Raw genomic sequence first — 25,086 nt, forward strand, 5'->3', positions numbered from 1 at the left:
GTCTATAGTTTCAATCAAAGACATTAAAGAGGTATGCATCTTTAAGCTGGGTTTACACCAAAGTTATTAACAAAATTGTTATAACTTAATCCTTATAGATTCTATTAGATTGAACGGAAGTTGACAAACACATATGTTCATCATGTGTATGATAAGTTATGTTCAATCTAATATAATCTAAAAGGATTGAGTTATTGAGATTTTTTAAATAAATTTGGTCTAATCGCAGCTTTAAGGTCTTTGGTTTCAATATTTTGTTTTGCAGTCATGGTATTATTATGCATGCCCATCAGTATCAATATTCTCACATTCTTCGATAAAACTAATTTAATAGCTGAATAAAAATAAACATATGAAATAAATAATGCTGGAGAAATTATAATATTTTTGATTCTAAAAAATTAATTTTCATCAGATAGAAAGATCATCACGGAACTCGATGAATTATATCATATGGAATACAAATTCAAACGTGAACTGAGTTTGTTAACATTTAAAACAATTGACATCTGGTACTTGTGGATGAGAATACTGCGTGAGGTCTACTGTTCACAGAACTACTAGTTATCATTACACAGATGTCTGGAGAAGCCTAGCAATGGTTTACAAAACATCCCACGGCGTGGGTTGCTTTTCGTGGATTAGCGGCGGGCCTTATTCTGAGGAGTAAGGCACCTTGTTCGACTAAGAGCAAGTATAGAAAATGGACATGAATGTTCTGTGAATATTTTCATTTACATGTCAGAAACAAAATTGCAAGTGAGAGAGAGAGAGTGTGAGAGAGATGAAGAAGTTGGAGAATCAAGATGAAAAGAGCATAGAAGAAAAGAGAGAGAATGAAGGAAAAAGGAGTCTACAAAGAGGAACAAAAAAAAACGATGAATGATGAAAAGAGCATAGAAGAAAAGAGAGAGAATGAAGGAAAAAGGACTCTACAAAGAGGAAAAGAAGAGGATGAAGATGAAAAGAGCATAGAAGAAAAGAGAGAGAATGAAGGAAAAAGGAGTCTACAAAGAGGAACAAACAGAGGATGAATGATGAAAAGAGCATAGAAGAAAAGAGAGAGAATGAAGGAAAAAGGAGTCCACAAAGAGGAAAAAGAGGATGAAGATGAAAAGAACATAGAAGAAAAGAGAGAGAATGAAGGAAAAGGAATCTACAAAGAGGGAAAGAAAAATAAGACTCGACAGTAATTTTGTACAGTAAGTAATGAGCGCATGTAGAGTTTTGAAGCAGCTACGAAGCACAAGTGGAGTAGACATTTTTCAAAGTCGGAATAGGTGTTGGCGATTGGCGGTTAGGGTGGGGGGCGGTTGAAGAAGGTTAGCAAAGGAACTGTTCCAAGAAGAATAAAATAAAGAAGAACAAGAATGAGACACGGAGGAGGAAAAAGGAAGACGACGATTCTTGAAAGTCAATGGGAGTGAAAAAGCAACGTCTGTTCTCGGGTGCTAGCCTTGATTAATGGGGAGACTTAATTAAAAGTAAAATTAGAGTTGCATTTCCTCCCTTAGCTGTCCCTTCGACCCCCTAACTCTCCCACCACCTCTTACCCTTCAAAGGGATTCTGACTTCTTACAGTCGGCTGCTACATTTCTTCTTATTTTTCTTTGTCATCCATTCTTCTTTCTGTCTTTTGTTCCCCCTCATTTTCTTGTGATGATGGTGGAGAGGGGCAACTGAAGTTTGTAACTGTCCTGTTGAAAAATGCGCGCGCCATCTTGGGAATTTGCTAGGCAGTCGTCATTATTGCGAATAATCTCTCTGCAGTCAGTGACTGTAGTGTCTTTTGTCTTTGTGAGAAATCGGTGATAATTCTGTTTCAGTTCTTGAGAATTGATTGTTTGAACATGTGGACTCAAATATATGTTGTGGAATACAGTGAATCGTAAGAGAACTTTCATTATAATGATGTATCTACTCAGAATCTCACTTGTACCAGAGTACAGTATACATACAGTATGGAAACTTGGCTAGTACCCTGTCGCCATCTTGTTAGGAAGCGCCGCATTGTATAGTATTGTGGTAGGTTCGGATCACTTTACTGATCCGGATCAATTGATCTCGTTCACTGCCACGAGCCAATCAGAAGACCAGGATTGGAACTTCCCAAGGTCACGTGACGTGTCTAGTATTTGCGCCATGTAAAAAGCATTGGTTAGATAGGCGTTTTATTGACAGTTTCCATTCTGTACCTATTCTGTGACCAGAGTCCAGAAGAGTGAATAGGCACAACTTATTATCATAGAGAAAAGATAGCATAAGAAGATATCCCATGTTATAGGTCGTTTATGTTCCAAATTTCAAGCCGATTTTTCGTTAACTCGAGCCGATTATCATCGACTACATTCCATTATTACTGTTTTGGCTGGGTGAGATTTTCGTGTTAGAACTGCACATCATGAGAGACTACCAGCGTCACTCTGCCATTATTCTTCTCTAGGTTATTACTTATTGATTCCTTATCACCAGAAATCTATCTCAGAAGAGTCCGTTATTATAGAACAACGGCTACAAAACTTATAAACTCGACACATTGTAAATATTATCATATTACCATGACTTGAAAATTAGTACCAACATCTCGTGTTCATGAGAATACAAATAAAGGGGTAGGCCTACTAGTTGATTCGTTTGTTTAGTAGCCCTAGAGGATACTGTATCATGATTCTATTCAAATTCATATTATTCATTTGAATTTCATTCGTTTACAATATTTTTTACAACATGTAAAGAATTTCTGTTTTGTCACAATTCAACATATATATTCAATTATATGAATCACAAATTTATAAAATGCTTAATGAGACACTAAATAAGTATAGTAACTACAAGTTTTTGATTTGAATCCAATCAAGCCTTGAGTCTAGATAGGTTGGCGGTAAAAGGATAGGTTGGAGGAAGGCGGTAAAAAAATCATCAAAAGTCATTCATCTTAAAACTCGCGAACCGAGTAATAAGCTCTATTTGTCAAATGCTTTAAGATATTCTTCTTGAATTGAAATATGGAATTTAGAACTTTAGTTTCGCTTGGAAGTTTGTTGAAGAATTTTACTGCTATCTAAATAGATCCAGTTATTTCTGATTTTAACTATAAAAAAATCTGGTGTGGCGCACTCACACAACTCCTTGCCGTTACGAAAGTTTATCACCTGACGCTAGTGTACACGCGCATCTCAAGTCTACTATTCAAAGATTCAAGCCAGCTGGTGACAGGACAATAACGCTGGAGACACACGAAGTCTGCTATCTCTTCATAGTGAATGATTTAATAGAATCAACAGTTGCCAACAGTTTGCAATTGAAATAATAACATTTTCTCAAATTTCGAGCTTATTTTCAATTTTAGGTGGATATGTTACTGAACATTAATTGTAGAGATTTTCATGCTCAATCTTTTTCACTTGAAATTTTTCGTTTCAATTGTATCTGAAGCCTGATAATTGGGAATCTAAAATGAAACTTTGCATAGATGGGGCGGAGCTCCTGAAATTTTTACAGATATGGGACTCATGGCAGTTGATAGAGCTTATCAATGACTCAGGGGACCTTGAAACGTATAGAAATTTAGAAATTGGGGTACCTTAATTTTTTTCGGAAAGCAATACTTTCCTTACCTATGGTGATAGGGCAAGGAAAGTAAAAATTGGGAGAATTAAATCAGTATCAAATATATCTAGTTATTAATCATTTCAACTATGAAGAATTAAGAAATAAAACAAGAAGGAGGAGAAAGAGAAAAAATATTTGAGGGAAAGAGAGCACAGAATAGTAGACAGGTAGAGAAGTGTGTAGAAGAGATAAAGGGAGAGAGTGGGAGATAGAGAGAGCGTGAAGTGAGAACGAGTATGGGGGGAGGGGCTTCTTTATTGAATAAGATTGAAGAACATAACAAGAGTCAGACAACCGTGAGCTGATATCACTTTAAAAGCTATAGAAGAGGAGTTAGGATATGGTCCCAGTGAGAGGGGTGGGGGAGGAATGCAAGGTGTAGAGAGGGTGCAGCAAAGCAGAGAAAGAAGGGTTCTTCTATTTCTGTCTGATTTATTTTATATGCCGAACAAAACAACTGACAAGTAGCTGAAGAGGCCTACAACGTTCATTCTTATTTTCCTCAATTTCCATCCACCCTCCTTTCTACCAATGCAAACATCCCCTACGTTTCAAGATCGCGCGAATCGCTAACAGACAAGTGCATGCGAAATAAATAAAATATAATGGTAGGAGAAGGGTAGGATCAGAGGGAATGGGTTGAAGAAAGAGACAAGTGGATGTAAAATATATACCTGATATAATGAAGGAGAAGGGAATGATGTGGAGGGGGAAAGGAGGATGAAGATGAAGAAGAAGAAGAAGAAGAAGAAGAAGAAGAAGAAGAAGAAGAAGAAGAAGAAGAAGAAGAAGAAGGAAGAAGAAAAGATGAGAAGAAGAGGAGGAGAAGGAGGATAGAGGAGGAGGAGGAGGTGATGGAGTAGAGAGAGCTGTTGGAGGAGAAGTAGGAGAAGGGGGAGTGGGAGGAAAAAGTAAAATAAGAGAGAGAAAGAGCAGGAGGCAGATGGAGAGGAGGAGGAGAAGAAGAAGTAGAAGGAGGTGAAGAATGTGTCTGAGGTGGAGTACGAGGAAAAATTGAAGAAAAATGAAAAAGTTGTTCAAGAGGAGAATGTAAGTGAAAGTGAAAGTGAGTGTAACTGAAACAGAATTGAAGAACTAAGCCAAGATGGTGGCAAATCGTAAAAGTAGGAAAATTTGGTGGGAAAAGATGGAACAGGAAGACGAGAGAAAAGCAGAAAGACGTGGTTGTGTTAGATGAGTAATAGTATATTTCGCACCTAGGGTCGAAAATGTACGTTTTCCGCTCGAGATCGCGGTTTTCAAGTTCGAGACGAAGTCGAGAAATTGAAGCGTTCGAGAGCCGGAAAAAACATATTTTTTGCCCGTGTTGCGAACGCTATTTTCGCTACACCAAAAAAAAAAAACTTCCCAATATATAAGAATTGGAAAATAAATAAAATTCAAACAGCCTATTTGATAGTTTGGATCTTGGTTATGACAACTTTCACTGTCAATTAATTTCAATATTAATAATTTTAATTTACAATAGTGACAATATTGTATACTATTAATGTTTGAATAATTGTTGAATTTTTATAGCTCGCGCCTGGTGCAATATCTCATGGATAGATGGATGAATAGAATTTTCATTACTATTTTGAAATAATGTGATTAAAAAATTAATATGATTGCATATTTCACAGTTTTGTCTCAAATATATCTAAAAAATTGATTGAAATTTAATTACGGTAACTAATATAAAAAATAGCTAATAAAATCGAAATTCATCGACAAAAAAAATGTCATTGACCGAGAGATTCGAACCTAGATCATGATTGTAATTCACTGAGCTTTGAGTTCTGATGTATTATGCTTTATGCTCTCGGCCATTGCGTATTGTTGATTGTAGAGGCCTGTAAGTCAGGTACGTATGTAGGCTAATATAATATAGTGTATAGCGCCAAACTTGAAGCCGGTTTGCCAGCATATTCACACACAAAAAATTGCTCTGAAAATAGTTAAATCATAGAGAAAACATTCGAAGATTCAATCTTGAGTGGGCCTGATGTTTTCTCTATATGGTTTGATATTGAAGAAAAATTATCTAAAAGTTTTAATAATGAATTACGGAAAAATTACTAGGAATTTTCAGTCAAGGCTGAGTTTCACCAGTAGGCTTACCTTAAATTTAGATCTCTGCTGTATTTTCCATTATTATTGTTCTTGTATTGCATTAAGAGGTGGAATTCGATAATAAAAAAGACAATTATTACTCTACCTCACTTTTAAATATTGATACAATTATTGTACCTTGATTTCAAATTCGATTCTTCACTTTTAAATACTTGCGATACGTACCTTTCTGACAATGGACAATGCAGCAACATTATATTGTTGAGGCTATGGAGATAATCATCGTATTCTATTGTTTGATATCAAAAACATAATAAAAATATTAAAACAGTAAACAGTAATAACAACAGTAATTTATAAAATATATTATAGACATGATACGCGATCACGTACATAATTATATGATTATACAGTCGTAATGAGATTATCTCTATGATTTTGTGAGATCGGACACGATCAGCTGTTATTCAAGGTCATTTTACAGCCCTAGGGCCGTAAAGTTTTACCGGCCTGGTCGGAAAACAATCACTTTCGGCCTCCATATGACGCACGTAAACCAGCTCATTACATCCAAGTGTGGCGAAAAAAGAGTTTCAAACGAATAAACAGGCAAAAATGGAGTAAAGAGTGTTTGAAAGCAAAGTGATATTGATACGAAGATAATCAAAAATAATGCAGCTAGAAAATATATAAATATAAAAAGAAGAGAGAAAGCTGAACTGAAATGAGGCAATGTAGAGAAAATGGAGTAAAAAAGAAGGTATTAATAGATAAAACCAGTAAACAAAAATAGAAGCTGGCAACAAAAAAAATTTTTTTTCTAATTTTATTCTTTACTGCCGAAATTTAACAACGTAACAAGTGAAAGGTTAATAATCAGACACTTATCACAAGAAAATAAAATAAAATGAATTAGCCAGAACTAAAAAATCTAACAATTATTGTTTCAGGCAACAACAGCAAAAGAAAAAAATGTTATTATCATCAAAATATCCTAACATTCAAAAATCAGAAAGAAATGGGGAGGTAAGATTACAACTGAAGATGCTACAAGGGGATGGGAGGAAAAAGGAGAATATAATGAAGAAGAAAAATCTGGTGTGGCGCACTCACACAACTTTCCTTGCCGTTATGAAAATTGATCACCCAACGCTAGTGTTCCCGCGAATCTCAAGTCTACTATTCAAAGACCTGAGTCAGCTGGTCACAGGACAATAATGCTGGAGACACGCAAGGTCTGCTATCTCTTCATAGTGAATGATTTAATAAAATCAACATTTGCCAATAGTTTACAATTGAACAATCATATTTTCTCGAATTTCGAGTTTATTTTCAATTTTAGGTGAAAATTTTACTGAACATTAATTCTAGAGATTCTCATGCTCAATCTTTTCCACTTGAAATTTCTTGTTTCAATTGTATCTGAAGCCTGATAATCGTGAATCTGAAATCAAACTTTGTATAGATGAGGCGGAGCTTCTGGAATTTTTACAGATATGGGACTTGTGGCAGTTGATATAGCATCAATGACTATTTTAGGTATAAATTGATCAAAATCGTTGGAGCAGTTTTCGAGAAATCGCGAAACCCCTGTGTTGACAACATTTTTGCCATTTTAGCCGCCATCTTGAATTGCATTTGATCGAAATTGTTCGTGTCGGATCCTTATAGTGTAAGGACCTGAGTTCCAAATTTCAAGTCATTCCGTTAATTGGATGATATATCGTGTACACACACAACACACACACACACACACACACACACACACACACACACACAAAATCATACAGACCAATACCCAAAAACCACTTTTTTGGACTTAGGGGAGCTTGAAACGTATAGAAATTTAGAAATTGGGGTACCCTAATTTTTTTCGGAAAGCAATACTTTCCTTACCTATGGTAATAGGGCAAGGAAAGTAAAAATATAAGATTGAATAAGAGAAATGTGAAGTGGGAAGAAAGAGGCAAAATAGTAGAAGCAGGTAGCTTAGAGTGGGGGGTTATAAATTGAAAGCAAAACAAGAGGAGGGTGAGTAGAAGAGGAACGACCACTTGAATTGACAATAAATAAAATAGAAGTGCGCCAACGAACAAAACATGAGTTAAATAATATGACGTGTGGAGGGGTGTGTCTTGCTTTACTTACATTGCACAGATCACCGAGAGGCCTCTTCACTTTTCTCTCCTCCTTCTTCTCCTACTTCTCCTCTTCCTCTTCCGACTCCTCCACCACCTCCTCCTCCTTATCTTCCTCATCCTACTACTCCCACTTCTCTTCCTACTCACACTACTAATCCTCTCCCTGCTCCTCTCTCTCCTCCTCCTCCTCCTCCCCTCCTCCTCCTCTTCTTCTTCTTCTTCTTCTTCTTCTTCTTCTTCTTCTTCTTCTTCTTTTTCTCGTGTATGACAATTGAAAACTTGACGAATGAAGTCTGAAGAACTGAAAATAGGCATAAAACCATCCTCGGTCAATTAAAAACTATATGCAAAATTTCAAATTAATCAGTTAAGTATATTTCAGACGTGATGATGCTCAAACATAATTCCCTATTCCTTACGTGTAATAAGCCAGTTCTTTCCTTTATTACAGTATAGAAAACTGAAGAATACATAATACTTGAAAACCTCACTGAATCATATTGATTTTTCCAATACATCAATAAATTAAGTTCGATTAGGACCTCCTCAATTTGAATCAGGCAGCCTTTTGTTTTCCCAATCCCAAACAAAATACCTAAATTACTCGTTCACTGGGAATTCGTGTTGATAGTACATTATAACTGAATAATATAATTATTATTGATTTATTGTGATCGATCCATGTTTTTCTTATGAAATTCAATGAAGGCCTACAGCATGAAGAATATGTCCAATTCATTTGTACTGGTGGCCAAATTTTACATTAAAAATAATATTTCATAAAATCCAAGTTAATTGTAATGAAAACAATAAATAATTCAAAAAATAATAAAATAATACGTTTCGAGGGAAAAAATCAAGAACAAAAAAATTGGAAAGCATCGGGATTCGACCCGAGGAACCATCGCTCCGTAAGCTAGCGTTTGCCGTTGCACTACACGGCCGTTCGAAAATTATAGTCTCGTAACAGCATTATAACCTCCTCATAAAAAACACACTTTGGGCTGCAACAATGTAGCCAGAGAAAACTCCTATAATTCTGTGCATTTGTAATTCTGTGAATTTCTATTTGTATTCTGTGTATTGTAATTCTGTGAATGTAGCCTATGGAATTCAATGTATGGTAGCATAGATGAATATGAACATTAATTCTGAAAAATCTAGAAGGAAAATTGAAATTTGGGCTTCCAGATGCACGAGATAGATATTTTTAGAATCTATGTTCAAAATTTGGAGATCTACATCATTTCCGTTTTTCCGGTATGCAATCCACAAGTTGACATGTTTTGATGCGAACAAACGAACAAACACAACCCTACTCTCTCTTATTTTATAGATACCATATGATCAGATCAGTTTCGATTCATACGGCAGTTTAACATGGGATCAGCGAATTTCGAGTTAGCCAATTCTATCAACCCATTTTATATACCACCTTTTCTAGCACGATATTCTAATTATGTGGAATTTATGTTCAAGATAATCGAGAAATCGAATGGTTTCAAATCGAATTCAATTCACAAAAAATAATCAATTATATCAAATTAACTGTAGACCCGGTAACACGTATGCAATGTCTTTTTAGTAATAACAATCAAGTACCCTTTTTATACAGAAAGGATACTCAAGATTTTTTATCCCATTTTAATTGACCGAGCGAAGTGAGGTCTAAGATTCAAGTCGACGGTTTGGCATTTCTCTTAATGTTTAAATGTTTATATGTTCATGTTGCGCATTTACGCGAAACGCGGTAATAGATTTTCATGAAATTTGACAGGTATGTTCCTTTTTAATTGCGCGTCGATGTATATACAAGGTTTTGGAAATTTTGCATTTCAAGGATAATATAAAAGGAAAAAGGAGCCTCCTTCATACGCCAATATTAGAGTAAAAATCAGACTATAGAATTATCCATTCATAAATCAGTGACAAGTGATTACACAGATGTGTGGAGAAGCCAGTCTATTGCTGTATTTCCATGAGGTCTATAGTTTCAATCAGGTACTTGTGGATGAGAATACTGCGTGAGGTCTACTGTTCACAGAGCTACTAGTAATAGACCCGGTTAAACTGCAGACCCGGTAACATGTATGAAATGGATATTTAGTAATAACAAACAAGTACCCTTTTTATACTGAAAGGATACTCATGATTTTATTCCATTTCAATAATTTAGTGTAGAATTCCTAAAAAGGAAAAACTGGGAGGATAGAAAACTACGAATAATATCATACAATAATACAACGAATAATAGGAAACTACAAACCTACTTCTAGTTAGTTGTATAGGCTGCACCGACACTGATCAATCTATATAACCTGTTTGGGTCGGTGACAAGTGAAAACCTACCCTAAGTAATTCGCTATGTGCCCTGATAGCTCCTCACCAATTTCCGATCTGGACATATCACCCCCACAGAAATCAAAATGAGGAGGAGAGGAGCAAAGAGAGAGAGAGAGAGAGTGGAAGATGAGGGAGAGAGTGAGAAACCGATTAGCAGCGGTGTAAACGATAGTGAGTGACGCAATAATAAAATGGGCGAAAAATGCGAGATCGTTTGTCATGTTACAAACAAGGGGTGTCTCGGACCACGGGTTGATATCTGTCTCTCTCACTTCAACCAACAATGGCCGCATTCTTGCCCTCTCTGTCAGTTGGCTAACAAGGGTGTCATCAGGCAGCTGCTTGCTGCGTTAGTCACGGATCGGAATCTGAATGTGAGGAGTCAGCTTTCTCTGAAAGGGACGCCAACCCTGGATGATTGGAATTTTCCACCATCGCAAGTATTCAGCGGATCTGGGAGGCTGGAGTGTTTGGATCTGCAGATTTAGAAGATAAATAATCGACTTGAAGCTGTAAAGAAAATCTGAAAAACTTTGGCATTATATTGTTGGATCATATTCACTTCATCAAGATCTCAGTTTATCAAGAATTGAAAATCTTAGAGGCTCCGCCCCCTGGACCCCCGACTGGATCGTCCAGGAATGAGATCAGCAGGCTCGCTTTGCTCGCCTGCATTTTTCATTTGTGCATTTTTATCATATGTTAGGACGATCCAGTCGGGGGTCCAGACTAAACGTCTGGCTAAACGGATATGGCGAGCGAAGCGAGCCTGACGGCTAGTAATATAATTCCCAGGAATAGCTCTGATTGAAGTAGCAGTGCCCAATCAATTTTTCCGCGATAAATGCATTTCAATCTTCAACTTGGTGCCAACTAACAAAGTCAACTCAATTTAATGCCAACCTGACAAAATTATTAATTCAGTTACCAGTCAAAAACTGTTCGAAGAGGTACTCTCTCTAGATTAAGTTCTATATTAACATATGGTATGGATTTTTCAATTATAATTGATAGATGAATAAGAAGAATATACATGCTAAAAGACAAACTTTAAACCCTTTAAAACCACCCTTAGAGTTAATATTGCCAAAAGATTTCTTAGTGCGCCTCTAAAGGGCCAACTGAGCAGTGCATACCAATTTGAACGTTTTTGGTCCGATAGATTTTTAGTTCTGCGAGTGAGTGAGTCAGTCAGTCAGTGAGTGAGTGCCATTTCGCTTTTATATATATAGTTTTAAGCGATTCGGAAATTTAGAGCTCTACTTTACAGATCTGAGATCTATAATCGTAGTATACTTTATAATCTGAGATCGTTATAGATCATATGATCTGATCCTATATCAGATTTGATGAGATTTCTGGAAACTGGGCCTAGAACTATCAAAAATTCTAAGCGATTCGGATAATTGGAGTTCTAATTTAGTATGGGAGAAGCCCGATGACTATTAGCTGTCATCCAATGACAGTTGAGCACGACTGTCATTGGTCGAGACTAGACACGCCCAAGTATTCTATATGACAGAGTTATGGTCAAAGTTTTACTCTTTTTGTATCCTGTTCATATTGTATAGCAATAAAGAATTGATTTGTTGCATTAAAATAAAATAAAATAGTTATAGCTTGAAGGAAATAGCCTCAAGTTTTTTTGCGATGAAGACAATTAGAATTCCGATTCAAAGAAGAAAAATATGCTGATGAGCAGTTTCATCAGTAACACACTATACATACAACAATAATTATATATAGTAACAAAATTATATAGTATCAAAATTCAACAATATAACGTTCACTATTTGCACCATCAGTTTAAACAGAGATAGATCAGCTTTAGGTTTAAACCCAGAATAATAAACGTTATATCATAAGGTGCGAACAGATTTACGCGCCGCGAACATGAGCTGATGCCAAGCTTTTTATATCTATATCTTATACCGCTTCTGTGAAAATACAGATATAGTCAGCTGATTAAAAGTGAATTGCTCATGTTCGCGGCGCGTATATCTGTACGCACCTTCAGAGTAAAGATACAGTTTAAAGATACTCCCAGCATAATTTGTCTCTGTATTAGATGCGAAAAGACCTGGTCTTGGAATCGAAATCTAGCGTTCAACAATATAAATTATCCATTTTAATACAACATTCACTATTTGCACCATCGGTTCAAATTGAGATAGATCAGCTGTCGGTTTAAACCCAGAATAATAGACGTTATATAAGAGAGTTAGATACCGTTTAAAGATACTCCCAGTGTCATTTGTCTCTGTTTGTATCAAATTAATGCGACCAGACCTGCTTGTAATCGAAGTCTACAGTCAGATCAACGTTCTAATAGCAGTGTTTAATTAGCAATGGTATAGCTATCCTTGTCTATCATTCAAAAAAGCGGATAGCGCTTTCTCGCTTTGCTCTGTTGCCAGATCGTCTTTTAACAATGTAAAAATAATAATCAATTAACAAAATATTTTCTCATCTTTTTGTGTAGTTGAGAAGTTGATATTGTGGTAATTATTCATATTGAATGAAAAAGACTAAGAATTGTCAAAAAACCACTGATTTATTGATAATTAGAAAGACCGGTTTCGGTTATTACACATTGTCAATCTCTGATAAACTTTCATCAATTTCCATAATAAGATAAAATATTTTGAATGAAAAAGACTAAGCATTGTAAAAAACCACTGATTTAATGATAATTAGAAAGACCGTTTCGGTTATTACACCATTGTCAATCTCTGTAAAACAGTTTATCAGAGATTGACATGGTTGTAATAACCGAACCGTCTTTCTAGTTAACAGTTATCAGAGATTGACAATGTGTAATAACCAACCCGGTCTTTCTAAGTATCAATAAATCAGTGGTTTTTTGACAATCTTAGTCTTTTTCATTCAAATATTTTTCTTTATTATGGAAATTGATTTTATTAATTATTGAGAAATATAATTTCTTGCTTAATAGATCTAATTGATTATTTTAACGAAAATGAACAGTTAATATTACGTCAATAAACCTGTATCAGCTACCGTCTTCAGGAGACAACGACAAGAAAGATGATCGGCAACGTTGTTCTCCTATGTTTCTCCACTGTTATTATAACGTGGACCTCACTATAGCGTTTAACGTAGATGGCACAAAATCTGTTTCCGTCTAAAGTACAATGAAAACAAGTTCATGACAAATACAAGTTATACGGCAAGATCAAATTTTGAGGTACAACTTGAGTTTCTGATCCTGAATCCGATGATGACGACTTTGATACAATGTTTCAACAAAAGACGGCACAAAAGTGAAACTTTCAACAACAAAACCCGAAGACACAAGCTTCTGCAACCGAGCCACGAAAATTTCAAACTTTGTCGGATACTGTCTACTAACTGAGCTTCCTCCATCTCTTCCTTCATAATATTCTCTCAATCACTCCCTCTCACTCTCTCTCTGGTAGAGAGTTAGTGGGGAGGATATTTTTAATATTCTTCCCAAAGAATGGACATTGATATGTCCAAAGCTCCGCCAATTTATGTAATGCATAACAATATGATTATTATCTATAGGTTATTATATTACAAATGCTTTTTCATATCTATATACAGTTCAATAGTTATTTTCTTAGTCTATATTATGTGAATCATTCTATAATTTTGCGGTATTGTATATAAGCTATAAGCCAGTATATATGTAATCTACATAAATAGAGTACTCAATCAATCAATCGATCAATCACTCTCTTTTCTCTCACATTCTCGTCTTCATAATAATCTCTCAATCACTCCCTCTCACTCACTCTCTCTCTTTCTCACTCTCTTTTCTCTCACATTCTCGTCTTCATAATATTCTCCCAATCACTCCCTCTCACTCACTCTCTCTCTTTCTCACTCTCTTTTCTCTCACATTCTCGTCTTCCTACAACTCAACTCTCCTCGTTGTCATCTTCATCCTTTTTGTATTCTCTTCTCTTTCCCTCTGTATCTATGCTTTTCTCAGTTTCTTCATCTTGTTTTTTCCTATTTCCTTTCTTCTTTTTCTTCTTCCTGTCTCTTTCCTTCTACTTCTTGTTCTTATTCTACTTCTTCATCTTCTTGTATTCTCTCTTCTTTTCTTTTCCTCTGTATCTATGCTATTCTAAGTTTACTTCGTTTGTTTTTCCTATTTCCTTCTTCTTTTCTTATTCTGTCTCTGCCCTTCTACTTAGTTTCTTCTTCACTTCTATCATTCTTGTATTCTCTCTTCCTTCTCTTTCTCTGTATCTATGCTATTCTCAGTTTCCTTCATCTTGTTTTTTCCTATTTCCTTTCTTCTTTTTCTTCTTCCTGTCTCTTCCCTTCTACTTCTTATTCTTCTTATACTGTTTCTTCGTATTCTTTTTCTTCTTCTTCTTCTTCTTCTTCGATCTTCTTATTCTTCGTTCTTCTTCTTTTTTTCTTATTATCTATTTTTCTTCTTCTTCTTTCTTTTCTTCTTCTTCTTCTTATTTTTCTTCTTCTTCTCTTTATGTCTGTCCCTTCCACTCCTTCTTTTTCTTCTTCCCGTCTCTTCCTTCCTACTCCTTCTTTCTCATCTTCTCCTCTTATTGACAACTACACTTTACACATTCTCCACATTCATCTCTTCCTCCTTTTCTTCCAACCTATTTCTTCGATTTCAATGATTCTCTTCATCCTGTCTCTTCTAGTTCTTTTCTCTCATCCTATTTTTCTCTTTTATCATTTCTTCCATCACCAACTCCAGTTTGATTTCTCCACCATTTTTCTCTTGAATCACCCAATCTATTCCCATTGTTTTTTCCTTTCTCTTCTCTTTATTTTCTCCTCTCTTCCTCTCATCCCCCTCCCCCTCCTTCTTCCGCCTCCCCCTCCCACCCCATTTTCCAACAACACTCTCTCTCCTCCTCCTCACATCCTACTCCTAATTTTATGTATTCATCTACTCTTCCTCTCCTCTTCTGCTTCTTCTTCTTCTTCTCTTCTTCTTCTTCTTCTTCTTCTTATTCTTCTTCTTCTTCTTCTCTTTTTCTTCTTCTTCTGGCGATGGATCACCTCCTCCTCCTCCTCCTCCTCCTCCTCCTCCTCATTTTCTATGTATTTCTACTCTCCGTTCTCAGGAGAGAACGGCCTCTTTATCTACAGCCTATCTTCAGGCTTCTTCCTCTTCATCAATGAAATTTTCCTTCTCACTCTGTCCCATTTCCTTCATCAACCCCTTATTTCTTCTTTCTCTTTTTTCTCTCCTCGTTTATTCCCTCTTCATCTTCTCCCCTCACCATCATTCCCACCCTCTCTCATCAGCTCTTCTCACTTACCTCTTCCGTTTTCCTTTTTCTCTTCTTCTTTCCATCACAGCTTACTCTCACCTCTCCCCCCCCTCTGCAGATCTTTCTTTGTCAAAATTAAAACCATAAATTATTATGATCGCCTATAAACAGAGTCGGGTTGGGATCTTCGGCAGAAGCTTGATGCAAATTTTAGAATTTTCACAAAGTTTCAGACGATGGCGATAGGAAGAGGGGACGAGGTTGGGGTAATTATGACAAGGGGAGGGAGGGATGAAATCTGAAAACTTTGTACAGCAACCAACACTCAATGTGCTGGTGCAGTCTCAAGAAGGATTAGAACTGTGCAAAAGGGAAATAAAGCCCGGTTTTTATTGTGGTACTTTCCACCCTTGGTCTTTAGGCACACTACTTTCTAATGAATATTTAAGATATCATCAAACAGTTTCACCCATGCGATTTATATTCGATGTTTGTAAAGATATGATGGATTGGTAGAAGGAGAAGATTTTAAACAAGGAGAAGAAGGAAAATTTGAAGAAGAGAGATTACTAGAATGTAGAGAGATGGAAAAGAAAGATGATGAAGAAGAAGAAGGAGATTGATTGATTGAGAACTTTATTTATGTAGATTACAATATATACTGGCTTATACACTTATATACAATAGCTTAAAGACTAAGAAAATAATTATTGAACTGATAGATATGAAAAGCAATTGGTAATATAATAACTATAGATATAATTATATTGTTAGCATTACATAAATTTGTCGGAGCTTTGGACATATCAATGTCCATTCTTCGGAAAGAATATTAAAAATATCCTCCCCACTAACTCTCTCCAAATGAGAGAGGGAGAGAGAAAAGAGGAATAAGAATTACTAAATCATGAAGAGGAGGAGGAGGAGGAGCAGGAGAAGGAGTAGGAGAAGGAGGAGAAAGAAAGAAAAATAACAGGAAGAGAAATATCAAGAAGAGCAACTAGAATAACTAGAATGAAGAGAAGATGGAAAAGAAAGATGATGAAGAAGAAGGAGAGAGAGAAGAGGAATAAGAATTACTAAATCATGAAGAGGAGGAGAAGCAGGAGAAGGAGGAGGAAGAAAAAAAATAACAGGAAGAGAAATCACAAGAAGAGCAAGAGCAAGAAGAAGATGGGAAGGAACAAGGAAGAAGAATGAAAAAGAAGAGGCAGAACAGCCAATACGCACGCACTCCTCAAAGAAGGATGAATGACATCCATAGCTATGTAAAATAAATAGAAAATGATAAAGAATTGAATATCATTTCCTGAATTCAGCTATCACTAAAGCTTCGTAATAGAATGTAGTATAGTCTTTTTTCTTTAGGGCTTCTTTCAATATAAATAAAAATATTAATCTGAATACCCTTAAAAGAGTAATAATAATAATATAATATTTATGATATTTATGATGTAGTATAGTATTTCTCAAAAAATGTGTATCTGATGCCTTCTCATTTGAATTACACAATATCTGTTTTCGTTTCAGTGAGGAAACGGGATTGTGAACTATGGTGAGTAATCAAGTACAAGAGATATCAGTTTTTACTTTCCTTGCCCTATTACCATAGGTAAGGAAAGTATTGCTTTCCGAAAAAAAATAAGGTACCCCAATTTCTAAATTTCTATACGTTTCAAGGTCCCCTGAGTCCAAAAAGTGGGTTTTGGGTATTGGTCTTTCTGTGTGTGTGTTGTGCGTATGTGTGTGTGTGGTGTGTGTGTGTGTTGTGTGTGTGTGTGTGGTGTGTGTGTGTGTGTGTGTGTGTGTGTGTGGTGTGTGTGTGTGTGTGTGTGTGGTGTGTGTGTGTGTGTGTGTGTGTGTGTGTGTGTGTGTGTTGTGTGTGTGTTGTGGTGTGTTGTGTGTGTGGTGTGTGTGTGTGTGTGTGTGTGTGTGGTGTGTGTGTGTGTGTGTGTGTGTGAGTCTGTGTACACGATATCTCATCTCCCAATTAACGGAATGACTTGAATTTGGAGCGTAAGGTCCTTACTATATAAGGATCCGACACAAACAATTTCGATCAAATGCGATACAAGATGGCGGCTAAAATGGCGGAAATGTTGTAAACAGAGTTTCCGCGATTTTCTCGAAAACGGCTCCACGATTTTGATCAAATTTATACCTTGAATAGTCATTGATAAGCTGTATCAGCTGCCACAAGTCACATATCTGTAGAAATTCCAGGAGCTCCACCGCATCTATGCAAAGTTTGATTTCCCAATTATCAGGCTTCAGATACAATTTAAACTAAAAATTTCTCGTGGAAAAGATTGAGCATGAAAATCTCTACAATTTATGTTCAATAATATTTTCACCTAAAATTCAAAATAAGCTCGAAATTCGAGAAAATGTTATTATTTCAATATTGCAAACTGTTGATTCTATTAAATCATTCACTATGAAGAGATAGCAGACTTCGTGTGTCTCCAGCGTTATTGTCCTGTCACCAGCTGGTTTGGATCTTTGAATAGTAGACTTGAGATGCGCGAGTACACTAGCGTCAGGTGATAAATTTTCATAACGGCATGGAAAGTTGTGTGAGTGCGCCACACCAGATTTTTCACCTTCTCATTGATATTCCACTATTTTAATATGTTGCTATTAATAAGGTTCTATAAAAACCGATATTGCTTTCTCAATCACATTAGTATGAAAATGAAAATCTGAATTCGACTAACCGATCTTCAAAATGAACAAAGTCCAATATCTTGAACTAATAGAACTTTGAAATTTCTAGCAAAATGAAATCTCCAATAAGTCATTATTCATTCATCAGTTGGATATGCCACCAGACTTCAGGATATTAAATGCAAATCGAGCTGGCCAATGAAGTAGTCTCAAAGATACGGAATCTTAACTGAGGTTTCTAATCCTATTATGCAGTTTAGGATTTTGGCAGGGAAATCTCCATTTTTCAATCAAATTTCACCAACCTATCGTGGAATGACGTAAGATTTTTGGTCGTTGGAATACATTAGTAGGCTATATTGGAAATCTCTATTGCTTTTTGAAGTACTTGGAAATAAATTAGCATGTTCTAATGAAGTTTCGTATCATACATTTTTAATCAGTCTTATATAGACTACTTTGAATAAAGCACTGAACAATATCTCTTTCAAGATTCAATTTCTTGGAATTTGGAATGGGAATATTCTCCAGATGAAAGTTTCGTGGGAGTTTCCTCATTCATCTTGATAGCTTTTTGATAGGAAATACCACCAATATTATTTGTAATTTCAGATTATTTCCTAATCTAATATCATCATACAATAGAAAATTAAGTATAACCATAGAGAAACAATAGCATAAGTAGATAATCCATGGTATAGGGTTTTTATGTCGCAACTTTTACTGTTATCTCAAGCTGATAGTCCACGTAGTTCTTTCTCGTGAAGCTTTATGACGCTGGTAGTCTCTCATATTGTGCCGTTCATACACTTTACCCGGTCGAAACAGTGAACATCGACAATAATCAACAGTAATCGGCTTGAGATAACAGTAAAAGTTGCGACATAAACGCCCAATACCATGGGATATCTACTTACGCTATTGTTTCTCTATGGTATAACCAACTAATAAATTTCGGAAATAATATTAAAACGATGATATTTCAGACAATAATATTTGAAGAATGTTTCTAATCCAGAATGATAAAAATGATTCTTGATTGAATCAAGTAAATGAGTAAATTAGTTTCCCTTTCGTGGGACTTAAATTTGATCGTTTATACTCTTCTAATAGCAAATAATTATTGTTTCCAATTGAATATGACCTTCGAATTATATTAATTTTGGGTCTCAGTAGGAATAATGATCGGTACTGTAACTAGTACATTAACGGCGTAGTATATAGGCAACCCGCAACACACTAAATCAAGTAACGATAAAATTTATCCAGTCTTCAGTGAATAATCGGAATAGAAAAAGTTGAGACTTGAGATTCAAGGCGACAGAATATCAGTGTTGCCTTATATTTTCTCATATTTGCCTTATTTATAGATATGTCACATATCTCACCAATATTGAATGTTTAAGGAAACAGTTGATCTATATAAGCACTAAAATAATAAACCTTATTCCGGACCACTTCCTCATAGACTCTAAGATTAGTAGAAAAACTAAACTAGGAATAAAAACATGGACATACAGTAACTTTTTCTCCCATATCGACGTATGAATCTCGAGATTTCTGCTCAAACTACAGTTTGCAAGGCCAATAATTCTTTTAGATACATTTGTTGAAAGTGGACTCGCTTATAACTTTTGCACATTTTTTTCTTCTCTTTTTTCCTACTTTCTTCTCTAATACTTCTCTTTTCTTCTCCTCTTCACCCTCCATTTCCATGGGTAACCATAGTTGGCTAAGTATTTTTCCTCCTTTCTTTCTTTTCAGCACACCCCGTCATGAAGCCTGTTTTTGCATTTTATTGGAAATTTATTTTTGATTGTGATTTTTTGTGTTCTGTTTTCTTTTATGTACATTGTATTGTGTTGATTTGAATAAAATAATTGATTATTGATTGATTGATTGAAATTGCCTCTCTCTCAAATCTATCATTTAACCACAGATCTGGGATCAAGTGACCTCCTGCTAAGCTAACATGATGTTGACTTGTTGACAAAGGGTGCGAACAAGACGTTCAGGTCTATATGTAGATTTCAGCTCACATCGACCTTCTATTTACATCTTTATTTTTAACTCATCTATACTAGTAGTTCTGTGAACAGTAGACCTCACGCAGTTATAAACCACAGTCTCCTCTTATACTGTCCATCAGAGTAAATCCTGTCTGTATGTTGTGTCGGCGAGATATCGGTATGAAAACGGCTAATGACTGTAGGGGTTGGTGTATCAAAAATGCAAACATCAAAAGCTAATTTCCTTCAAGAGATACTGGCAACAGGTCAGCTCAAGTTCAAAGCAGAGAAAGGTCGAGAGACTATACTATGTTATTTTAGTTATTGTGTTATTGCATGCAATCAATTGTGAATAAAAATTGCATTCAATAAGGCATGCAATTAATAGTCCACACAGCAGCTGATTTTTCACCAAGTTACATTGAGATATTGAATAGCATGCGTCATGGCGTGCCATTTATAATCCACTCAGCAGCTGATTTATGATGAATAATTCTATAGTCTAATTTTTACTCCAATATTGGCGTATGAAGGAGGCTCCTTTTCCTTTTATATTATCCTTGAAATGCAAAATTACAAAAAACCTTGTATATACGTCGACGCGCAATTAAAAATGATCATACCTGTCAAATTACATAAAAATCTATGCTTCGTTTCGCCGTAAATGAGCAACATATAAACATTTAAACATTCAAACATTTAAACATTAAGAGAAATGCCAAACCATCGCCTTGAATCTTAGACCTCACTTCGCTCGGTCAACCAGAGAAAACTTCTACATATAAATATTTAAACATTCAAATTCAAATTCGAATTCATTTATTCCACACTCATAAATACATATACATAAATCAAACAAAGCTCAACATGACAATACAATCCAAGTGAAAAAACCACTGGCATAAGATGACTCTTGTTCGCCAGTGGGAGTAGGAGATGAAAATTATAATACGCTTAACCTGATTTAAATTGATTTAGCACAGAAGGAAATATTTATACAGAATAGTAAACCATAAAACGAAGAATCGAAAAATATTCACAAGAGAAATGCAAAACCGTCAACTTGAATCTTAGACCTCACTTCGCTCGGTTAATCAATCACTCGAAATTTTTCCAACATTGCCAGCTGATTAGTGACACCGTGACATCGACCGCGATTTACTCGTTTTGTTCGCATCTTAAAGGTTTACATTGGTCAAGCTAACTTGAATTAAAGTTTTTCAACGTTGAGAAGTAGGAGCGTTAATATAAGCGTAAATTATTTACGTTAAAGTCGGACGTTACATTGAAGTTAGTTAACTTATTAAAGTTTGAATTTATTTTGATAACTTTAAGTCAAGTTTACTTGAATACAAGTTTTCATTACCTCAAAAGTATTCAATTATGAAGTGAAAAGTCCAATTTGATCTCAAATTTCCTTCTTCATCAACTATCTCTATCAAATTTTCTTTTTCAACTTTTTCTAGTTCTCAGATACTTATCTATTCAATTGTTTTTATAGATTCTACATTGACTGACAACTACTGTCCCCTTCCCACCCTCAAATCCACATCTATTGTCCCCCCGACATCTCGCGAGCCCTTCTGCAATAAGGAGATAGGAGCCCATCATTCTTGTTCACTTTATGGACTTCATAATAGGGCTTTATTTCGATTTTACACACGCGAGACTTGTAGGTTGGATTGTACCTTCAAGATTCAAATTGAATTCGGAAGTAAAAAATTTTCGAGATCTACTCAAATCAACAAAACTTGAAGAAGGGTCTACATCGGTATAGTAGATTCAAGTTTCAGTTCGTGTAAACTTGACTTCAAGCTTGCTAAAATCATTCATTTCACTAAAACGTCAAGAGAACTTGAATTCAAGGAGACTATAGTAAGGCACTTAAGGGGAAACTGTTATTATTTTTATAATTGTAGAAATTATAAATAAATAAATAAAATTATCGACCTCCAAGATCCTCCAACATTGAGGAGGATTCTCACTACAGATTTCATAGAAATCGACATCCATTTCTCTTATCTTGTATTTTAGATTAACAATCCGCTGTAGGCCCACCTTCTGCTTACTGTCTTCATACCTACAAAATAATCATCATATGAACTTTATTATTATTTGTACAAAACAAAGGAGCCCATTTATTCTACTCTGTTATTCATCTCTTCAATTCTACATTGATAACCCCCGGTAAGCTTGATCTCTTTTTCATCTTGATTGAAAGAACAATGGGCTATGAATAAAGTTGAGCATTTGCTTATACTTCTAAAATATGGAGCATTTGCTTCATTTTCTATGAATAAACGTGAGCAAAACCTTTTGCTCATGCTCATCAAAAAAATAGTTTTAGATTCAACCATGATATATAAAATCACCATTATTCCTACAAAAGAATAAAAACAAAAGATAGCTACCTGATATAAAGATAACCATCACAAAATAGAAAATAGGCATTTAAGATGAGTGGAGACGATTATTAGAAGGCTACTGATATTATAAGAATATGCTGAAGATTATTATAGAGATGACATTTTTTCACGCTATTATTCCAAAATTCTAAACTCAACTAGCCTAAAACCCTATTCATAAATAGAAAACAACACAAATACAAGCTGTGCCCCCTACTTGCATATTTAGCGCTTCCGTGAGCTATATAAACAAAGTAAGGCTACAATAGCGAATCAGCTGTTGAAAAATCTTTAAAATACGTGAGCATTTGCTCCAGAGTTCAGGAGCATAAGGTAAGAGTATAAGGTAAAGCTTATTCATATAAAAATGAGCAAAACCTTATGCTCCATGCTCTTGCTCATGAGCATTTGCTCTGGTTTAATTCATATGGGACTTTGATGTTGTCAACAGAACAAATTGAGGTTAACTCTTTTTTCATCTCTTGCCATCTATATTGACATCCCCAGTGACCTCTTTACTCCTGTTACCATCAGACATGTTGATCCCTCAGAGGGATAACTGCAACTAAACACTAATCCAAGGCTGCGCAGTTCACTATCAACCCTCCCCCACCACTCGGCTCAGCTCTCGACCAATCAGAGCGTAGGGCGGCGCCCGGAACTACTTTCTATGGACATTTTGGCGCAAGCGCAGAACTGGCCCTTTCGGTGCACTCGTTATCAGCGAGTAGTGACACACGGTCTGTCAACTGGGGCTCTCACACATGCGCGGTGTGTGACAGAAACGGGTCGCATACTCCCTTCAACGGTATCCTCGCAGTGTGGAGAGTCGTCCGCGGTGATTACGTTTTGTGTGTACATGAGAGAGAAATATGTTCTAAGGAGAATGTCTTATGATAACTACAAGTAAATTTTAGAAGAGTAACATTTTTGAAAGTGAGTTTTGTATATTATTATATAGACAGGATTTTATTGAACTATCCTATATTGACGTCGCCCTCACAGTGCAAATAATCATCCACGGTAATTCAATTTTGTGAGTACTTGATCGACAGTTCATTCGTGATTTGATACCCTCCACAAAGAGGTGATACTCACCCCTTGCCGTTACGTAGGTTAATAAACAGTGTTTTAGGAAATTGTGCCAGTAGAAATTTAACTAACAAGTGAAAGTGTGAGATTTGGATGGATTATGTTTTCTTTCGTAGATCATACAAGTGGATGAAATCATCAATTATAGCCTCTTCGTGCGGAGATTATAGAATTCCGTCCTTAATTGGAAGTAGAAGATTATAATTCTACATAAACTCTCCTCATTTTAAGGACTTTATTCCTGAGATCCTAGTGCTTTGAAACCCTGTTGAGCAAGCTCTGATTGACTGTCCAACTCAGACCTTGGAATTGTGAGATAAGACATGTAAACATTTGAAAATATATCAATTTTCACATTGTTGGAATGAGTAATGGTTATCTACAGAGGTAGAAGAGGAGGACGGTTATCGAGTGGAAAATAGGACTAAATCTTCATCATCAAGTACAATAATTATGCAATTATATGTTAAGAATCTACAAAAAGGATCTACAGGAAAAACTTTTTTTGAGCACCTGTAACTCAATTTTCCAATGTGATGAGGACAATCTAATGATCCACGAGAAGAAACCTCTTGACTAATACTTTGTTGAAGGACTCACTATGTCGTTACTTTGATATCTTTTGAATTTATTCCACTAGGACTGTGTTTACGGACGGCATTAATAGTGATGATTGATGGATTTCCATGTGTAGAGGGTACAAAAAGTGGTACCACTTGATTTTCATTAACTGGACTGCTCAATTCATAAATCCATAGGCAAGAACTCGATATAAAAAGGAAATGAACAGGGTTAGTGAAGAGAAACTATGAATGGAAAACAAAAAATACCTAAATCGTGGAATAGGATACTACGGATTCAAAACTGTCAACGTATATCTCGATAGAACTCAAAATCTGGTTTGAATTTGATTTACCAAAAACGTTCACAAGTTAATGAAGAGAAAATGGAATAGATTGATCATTCTTGTGATTGTCAATCCAGAACTATGATAAAATACTTGAAAAATATGAGAATAGATGTTATATCTATTGGAAAGTTATCACCTAGCATACAAGCTCAGTGTTCCGCAGTTTACAAGCACAAATCATTGATCACTAATGTCGGAACTCATGTTTTAGACATGGTATGTTCAGGCAGTGTTTGAACGTTCAAGTTGTGACATTTTTGAGGTGACAAAGTGTATTCTTCAAAGCAGAGTTTGAAATTTTTCCTGGACCAGCAAATCAGGCAGTTCGCGATGCTTTACGATCGCATGAACAAAATGATAACAGGTAAGATTATCGATCAATTTTCGCTAAATTACATCAATTTTATAAATTAGGCGCTTCTAGGTAACGATGCTTGTATATATTGATGCTAAAATATAATACCGTATTTATGTCCGCCTTCACTCTGCTCTTGTAGTTCCTATTATGAGTTTGATGACAATCGTGCGACATTCCATCGTAATAAATTATCCTCACCTTGATATTCACTGAATATTAAAAATCGCTGT

The 25,086-nt window shown here is 35.6% G+C and overlaps 1 protein-coding gene across 1 annotated transcript in view; it reads left to right on the forward strand.

The window, feature by feature from the left end:
• Positions 1-23,255: 23,255 nt before the first annotated feature.
• The window catches only part of LOC111056969 (LIM homeobox transcription factor 1-beta), a 40,467-nt gene continuing 38,636 nt past the window's right edge, over positions 23,256-25,086 (forward strand). Inside the window, exon 1 of the mRNA XM_039429992.1 lies at positions 23,256-24,862. Within this exon, the coding sequence (XP_039285926.1) occupies positions 24,829-24,862 (34 nt within the window). The 5' untranslated portion in view covers positions 23,256-24,828. The remainder of the gene's footprint in view (positions 24,863-25,086) is intronic.

This window comes from Nilaparvata lugens, chromosome 6 (genome assembly GCF_014356525.2).
Source record: "Nilaparvata lugens isolate BPH chromosome 6, ASM1435652v1, whole genome shotgun sequence".
Classification (NCBI taxonomy): Eukaryota; Metazoa; Arthropoda; class Insecta; order Hemiptera; family Delphacidae; genus Nilaparvata; species Nilaparvata lugens.